This window comes from Leptopilina boulardi, unplaced genomic scaffold (genome assembly GCF_019393585.1).
Source record: "Leptopilina boulardi isolate dan_hultmark-lab unplaced genomic scaffold, ZJU_Lbou_2.1 LbouV2_125, whole genome shotgun sequence".
Classification (NCBI taxonomy): Eukaryota; Metazoa; Arthropoda; class Insecta; order Hymenoptera; family Figitidae; genus Leptopilina; species Leptopilina boulardi.
The window spans coordinates 124,674-132,884 of record NW_026137669.1 but is presented as its reverse complement, the minus strand read 5'-3'; the positions used below and the strand labels follow the sequence as shown (position 1 = coordinate 132,884).

Here is an 8,211-nt window from a genome sequence, read left to right as displayed (position 1 = left end):
TACCGATTCAATGTGGCATTCAAAATAATAAATTTGTTTTAGTAAATTTAAAATTCTCTCCTTTTGATTACCTTTAATAGAAGAAAAACGTTTTGAAAATTTTTTTAAAAGAGAATAATGTTTTTTACATTTGTTATGCCATTCAAATGCGCTAATGAAACGATCATCACATGAGTTGGATGATACAGATTCTAACTCAATTTTAGCATCATTAATGAAATTTTCTGATACTTCACAAATTTCATTAATGCTATCCTGTGAAACTATTCTTTCATAAGGTTTATTATTTCTGCGTTTAACCATTTTTTATTGTTGTTTTTTATTTAGAACGATACTGTAACAAAAAGAATAAGCTGAAACAGAGAAAAAAATGCTGTTGAATGTAGTGGAACCCCCTCTCACGCATATATTTGGAACCTCCAAACTGAATGCTTTTGACCCTTAATTGTGTTGTTGTTACTCCTGAGACTAGTCTGCAACAGAATAAGGGAATTTTTTTTAATTATTACTAACATTATATACACATATAAATAAATACTTACATAAAAATGTTCTGACTACACTTTATAACACACAATGTGTGTAAAAGTAGCACCCCCTCTCTAGCGCGCTTGAGCAAGTTGAGACAGGCAAGAAACAAGTCTTAACTCACTGAGACTACAGTCTGTGAAGTGAAAGTAGTCTCAAGCGTGTTGAGTTAGACGAGATATATGTCTATGTGCACGTTTCTACTACAACTGCTTCTACGTGTAGGTGTCCCCCTCTCTTGCGCGCCTGACTGAACTCAGTGAGACTGCTACTATTGGTGTGAGTGACTAGCGACCCTCTCTCTCTCTCTCATGGACCTGACTCAGCTACTATTGGCGTGATTGAGTAGCACCCCTCTCTCTCTCTCTCTCATGGACCCGACTCAGCTTGGTGAGACAGCTACTACTACTGGTGCATGTAAGGAGGAGCCCCGGGTTGATGCTGCTGATTCTGGAACCTAGAACAGAATGACTTTCCTTGCCACGGGAATCGCCTTAGGTCAGTGGTGCCAGGCTGCACACCAATTCCACTCCCACCATGCAGCCCGTGCGCCTCCCTCCATACGGCCACACACACAAGTATAAACCGTGCGCTTACTCTTGTAGGTGTGCCTATTTTTCGTTTTCCTCAAATTCGCCCGCTTCAGCTGAGCGATTATGCCTGTTTGTACCGACAGCCGGTTAATTTCACGCGCGAATTTTTGAATTCTTTAAAATATAAATATACTTTTATTAATGTTTTTATAGATATTTATTAACAAAAAATTAATAAATATACTATATACTATATATACTATATATATAATGTAATATATAAATAGTACCGTAAAATGAGGTAAAATCGGCGTTTGAGGGTAAAGTCGGCCGGCGCTTTAAATCATTTTAAAATTTAACTATTACTTTTTTCCAGAAGAAATCCGAGTTTTATTAAAAATGTAGTTAGAATTAATGTAAATTAATAAATGAAATACAATATTTAAGTGTTTAAAGCGCCGGCCGACTTTACCCGCAAACGCCGACTTTACCTCATTTTACGGTACTGAAAATTAAAATTAATGGTGATAATAATTAATATTAAATTAATTATACCTAATTATAATCACTATAAGTAAAAAAAAAAATTTTTTAAATCATAAGATTATAATCATGTAGTAAATAGACGATTGTTATTATTATTAGTAACTGAAAAATATTTAACTTTTTTATAAAATAATTATAAAAATTTATTTTTTAACATTTAAACATATAATTAAATTACACTAAAAATACAAATTTATTGTTTCAAATAATTGACTACTTGTTTATTATAATGAAAGTGTTTATTTGTATTAAATAATAAATATTATTTTAGCGAATTAAATTGTATTTCTTTCAAACACGAAAATTATTGGCTCAAATACAATTTATTTTATTCTAACAATAATAATTATAATTATTTTATAAAAAAAGTTAAAAAATTTTCAGTTACTAATAATAATAACAATCATCTATTTACTACATTATTATAATCTTATGATTTTAAAAAATATCTTTTTTTACTTATAGTGATTATAATTAGGTATAATTAATTTAATATTAATTATTATCACCATTAATTTTAATTTTCAATACTATTTATATATTACATTATATATATAGTATATATAGTATATTTATTAATTTTTTGTTAATAAATATCTATAAAAACATTAATAAAAGTATATTTATATTATAAAGAATTCAAAAATTCGCGCGTGAAATTAACCGGCTGTCGGTAAAAACAGGCATAATCGCTCAGCTGAAGCGGGCGAATATGAGGAAAACGAAAAATAGGCACACCTACAAGAGAAAGCGCACGGTTTATACTTGTGTGTGTGGCCGTATGGAGGGAGGCGCACGGGCGGCATGGTGGGAGTAGAATTGGTGTGCAGCTGCCTGGCACCACTGCCTTAGTTACATGTCGTCCCCACCATTCACAACACCCCACTACCGAACTCCATTCCCACTTGACGCATGGACTACCAACGGGCCCGGTGACGTACGCGCGCATGTGCCGCGCACCCTTCACTTTTGAGTCATCCACTGTGCACCACCCACAGCCACCTACTCCCAACTAGGTAAATCTAGTAAATCTAGATTAGGTAGGCGCTATAATGGTTAAAGTTCAGTATAAGTTTATATAGTAAAGAATAACATAAATCAAATTACATTATTATCAAAGGAGAAGATTAATTTTTGATAAATTGAATCTGCTTTACCATTATATCAATTAATTTCAAAAATAATTGTTATTGTTCAATAATACTGATTTTCTCTAAATCACAATGTCTACATTTAGTTCTGTATGTATTTCCTTAAATCACTTTCATAGATAGAAATAAAATAAGTTTCTCTAGAAACGGACACAACCTTGGGCACCAAGTGGGGAAATCACTACAGATTCTCCTTACACGCATCTATTTGGACTGTAAGAGTGGATGTGCGATTTCTAGGGGGGATTTTAATTATGGTAGGGATTCCACGCCGGTACACCATTGACACATTCATTTCTCCGTCTAATCGACGGGTCTCTAGTTCCTCCCTCACTCTCTTAATCTCCTCCCTCTGCATAACCGTCCTGTCATTCGACATCCAAAGATCTTCCAACTCCCTTGAACGTGTTGAGTCTCTTTTGACACTTACAAATTTTTTTAGAATTACTTGTGCCTTCTCTTCCGTCTCACATACAATCTTAACAGGGCGAGGCTTACGAGAAACCTGCGCATTAGAACCAATTCTAAATGTGCGTATATTTTCAAGATCATCTGTTTGAATGAATTTTTTTAATTTAGTCGTAACCACAGATTTCAAAGAACAACTATTATTTGACGAAGTGTCAAATTCTGGAAGATTAAATAAAACAAGATTGTTCTTTCTTTCATTTCGATCAACAAGTTCATTTATACAGACATTAGTTACTGAATTAGAATCAATATTTGTAGAACCATTTGCCTCAGATTTATCAAGTCTCTCTTCGACAACATTAAGACGCTCTGTCAAATCAACAACTCTGCTTTCCATATTACTCAGCCTACACAGTGTGTCATCAAGTTTTTTATTGATATCTGACATGTTTTCAGTCATATTAGCAAAATTATCAGAAACTGTTGTTGATAAAACCTTAATAGCTCTCAAAATACTATCCAAGTTAAGAGAGGTTTGTGAAGATTGAGAATTATTTGAAGGAGACAATGACCTAGGTTTACAACATTTGGTGAACGACCCATCAGGCAAAGTAGACAGCTGTAACGCACAGCTGGGATGATAAGGAAGATTACACTTCCTACACAAAGTAGGAATAGCACGTGTAATATCTTTACCACATTTTGCACAATTTTCAACACTAGAGGCCATTTTTGCACACAAATAATCATTCAAATAAAAATAAAAAGTAAATTGAGCGAAAGCGAAAGTTATTTTATTATAAAAGTTTCGTAAAGCGAAAATTTGATATCATTTGCTGCAACGTGTTTGGTAAAACTTATATATTTTTCTTTATTAATTGGAAGGAGACTAACATTACCCTCAAACTCAGTCGCGATAGCTTTTATAATGAAATCTGCATCATATCCACTCAAGTTATGAAAAACCACAGGAATAGTTTTTGAAACCTGATATTTCAGATTGCAATCTTGATGAGCGACTCCTCTATATTTACTAGTTATATGACAGTGATCTCTAACCTTAACACCCCCATGCGTGATAATTTTTCTGCAGATGTGACAAACATTAGTATTTTTGAATGCTTCTTTTTGAGTTGCATTTAAGACTTCCATCGGAACGTTAGTTATAAAAACAGGCTCAACATCCTCTGCCACTTGTTTTAATTCACGAGCAAACCATTTTGCTGCATCTTCTTCATTAATAGGGGATGCTTTGTATACTGATAAAGTGTCATCATAACACTTTAAATAGTAGCCAATGCTCAGAAGTTTATGTTTTTGAAAAACTTCTGTATTATCCCCTACGAATGAAGAATCAGTCGCAGGAAGCAGTAGGCTCTCACAGTCAGCATATATGATAAACGGAGCACGCTCTTTGTTATAAAAATTCTTAAAATGAACGCTATTTTGTCCAGACTTTGGTAAAATAATTTTTGTTTTATTTAGTTTTATGCAATTTTCTATATGATTATTAAGCTCCTCTTCATTTTTAAAATAATGTAAACACCGATCACAAATATGCTTCTTAAATTCAGACTGTGATAATTGTTTGCCTACAAGCCTGGATAAATTTTTTATCCAAACGAAATGATAATTGAATGAGGTGGTAGTGTTTGATTTTTCAGCACAATCTTCCTCGTTACATTCATCATAATCTTCCTCAATGCGTAAAAGATTCACATGTGAGACTTTCTTACTAGATGAGAGATATAATGGTATTACAGTAAATTTTGATTTATGCTTTTGCAAACCATAAACATTTACTGAAACATCATTTTGAGATTCAAATTTTCGGATATCCTTAAATGTTACAGGAAATGAAATACCTGTAAAATTTAAAGTATCTTCAAATTTCTCATATTTTTTCACTCTTCCCGAATTAGAGGAGGTTTGATATAATGCTGAAAGAATCGCCCACTTGAAGCATTCATTACCTTCTTTTCGGACATTTATACAGGCTTTTTTTCGTTCAATGACAAGTGGCAGTTTAATGAAAGAACCAACACGCATAGGGTTGTATTTGTTAAAGTTCACATCTAATCTTAGAATAGAGTGAAGTTGCCAATTTGATTCTTTCTCCTGAAACTCTTCCATAAGTTTGAGAGTTATTTGCTTAACATTTTCATTATAAAAGTTATTTAAATCTGTTGCAGGGAAAATCTCGCCTGTTTTTGCAATAAATGATTTCAAATCTAAAATACTTGTTCCATCAGCTAAAGTCTTTTTAAATTTAGCTACCAAAATTGTATAAACTTTTAAGCAACCTAACCTATTTAAACAGGCTTTAACTTGATCTTCATAAATTGAAAAGGCATCATCTAAGAATAAATTAACATCTATGTGAATCATATTAATAATTGTTCCGCTTTGAATTCTTGAATTAAATGCCCTATCAGTCACAGTCCATTTAATTCTATCATTCGCTTCCAAACCTGATCCACGTTTCATTACCGATTCAATGTGGCATTCAAAATAATAAATTTGTTTTAGTAAATTTAAAATTCTCTCCTTTTGATTACCTTTAATAGAAGAAAAACGTTTTGAAAATTTTTTTAAAAGAGAATAATGTTTTTTACATTTGTTATGCCATTCAAATGCGCTAATGAAACGATCATCACATGAGTTGGATGATACAGATTCTAACTCAATTTTAGCATCATTAATGAAATTTTCTGATACTTCACAAATTTCATTAATGCTATCCTGTGAAACTATTCTTTCATAAGGTTTATTATTTCTGCGTTTAACCATTTTTTATTGTTGTTTTTTATTTAGAACGATACTGTAACAAAAAGAATAAGCTGAAACAGAGAAAAAAATGCTGTTGAATGTAGTGGAACCCCCTCTCACGCATATATTTGGAACCTCCAAACTGAATGCTTTTGACCCTTAATTGTGTTGTTGTTACTCCTGAGACTAGTCTGCAACAGAATAAGGGAATTTTTTTTAATTATTACTAACATTATATACACATATAAATAAATACTTACATAAAAATGTTCTGACTACACTTTATAACACACAATGTGTGTAAAAGTAGCACCCCCTCTCTAGCGCGCTTGAGCAAGTTGAGACAGGCAAGAAACAAGTCTTAACTCACTGAGACTACAGTCTGTGAAGTGAAAGTAGTCTCAAGCGTGTTGAGTTAGACGAGATATATGTCTATGTGCACGTTTCTACTACAACTGCTTCTACGTGTAGGTGTCCCCCTCTCTTGCGCGCCTGACTGAACTCAGTGAGACTGCTACTATTGGTGTGAGTGACTAGCGACCCTCTCTCTCTCTCTCATGGACCTGACTCAGCTACTATTGGCGTGATTGAGTAGCACCCCTCTCTCTCTCTCTCTCATGGACCCGACTCAGCTTGGTGAGACAGCTACTACTACTGGTGCATGTAAGGAGGAGCCCCGGGTTGATGCTGCTGATTCTGGAACCTAGAACAGAATGACTTTCCTTGCCACGGGAATCGCCTTAGGTCAGTGGTGCCAGGCTGCACACCAATTCCACTCCCACCATGCAGCCCGTGCGCCTCCCTCCATACGGCCACACACACAAGTATAAACCGTGCGCTTACTCTTGTAGGTGTGCCTATTTTTCGTTTTCCTCAAATTCGCCCGCTTCAGCTGAGCGATTATGCCTGTTTGTACCGACAGCCGGTTAATTTCACGCGCGAATTTTTGAATTCTTTAAAATATAAATATACTTTTATTAATGTTTTTATAGATATTTATTAACAAAAAATTAATAAATATACTATATACTATATATACTATATATATAATGTAATATATAAATAGTACCGTAAAATGAGGTAAAATCGGCGTTTGAGGGTAAAGTCGGCCGGCGCTTTAAATCATTTTAAAATTTAACTATTACTTTTTTCCAGAAGAAATCCGAGTTTTATTAAAAATGTAGTTAGAATTAATGTAAATTAATAAATGAAATACAATATTTAAGTGTTTAAAGCGCCGGCCGACTTTACCCGCAAACGCCGACTTTACCTCATTTTACGGTACTGAAAATTAAAATTAATGGTGATAATAATTAATATTAAATTAATTATACCTAATTATAATCACTATAAGTAAAAAAAAAAATTTTTTAAATCATAAGATTATAATCATGTAGTAAATAGACGATTGTTATTATTATTAGTAACTGAAAAATATTTAACTTTTTTATAAAATAATTATAAAAATTTATTTTTTAACATTTAAACATATAATTAAATTACACTAAAAATACAAATTTATTGTTTCAAATAATTGACTACTTGTTTATTATAATGAAAGTGTTTATTTGTATTAAATAATAAATATTATTTTAGCGAATTAAATTGTATTTCTTTCAAACACGAAAATTATTGGCTCAAATACAATTTATTTTATTCTAACAATAATAATTATAATTATTTTATAAAAAAAGTTAAAAAATTTTCAGTTACTAATAATAATAACAATCATCTATTTACTACATTATTATAATCTTATGATTTTAAAAAATATCTTTTTTTACTTATAGTGATTATAATTAGGTATAATTAATTTAATATTAATTATTATCACCATTAATTTTAATTTTCAATACTATTTATATATTACATTATATATATAGTATATATAGTATATTTATTAATTTTTTGTTAATAAATATCTATAAAAACATTAATAAAAGTATATTTATATTATAAAGAATTCAAAAATTCGCGCGTGAAATTAACCGGCTGTCGGTAAAAACAGGCATAATCGCTCAGCTGAAGCGGGCGAATATGAGGAAAACGAAAAATAGGCACACCTACAAGAGAAAGCGCACGGTTTATACTTGTGTGTGTGGCCGTATGGAGGGAGGCGCACGGGCGGCATGGTGGGAGTAGAATTGGTGTGCAGCTGCCTGGCACCACTGCCTTAGTTACATGTCGTCCCCACCATTCACAACACCCCACTACCGAACTCCATTCCCACTTGACGCATGGACTACCAACGGGCCCGGTGACGTACGCGCGCA

The 8,211-nt window shown here is 32.7% G+C and overlaps 1 protein-coding gene across 1 annotated transcript; it reads right to left on the bottom strand.

Moving 5' to 3' along the window:
• Positions 1-3,958: 3,958 nt before the first annotated feature.
• Positions 3,959-5,656, bottom strand: LOC127291130 (uncharacterized). The gene has a single exon (XM_051320054.1). It carries the CDS (start codon positions 5,654-5,656, stop codon positions 3,959-3,961), a length of 1,698 nt encoding a protein of 565 aa, XP_051176011.1.
• Between the last annotated feature and the right edge of the window lie 2,555 nt (positions 5,657-8,211).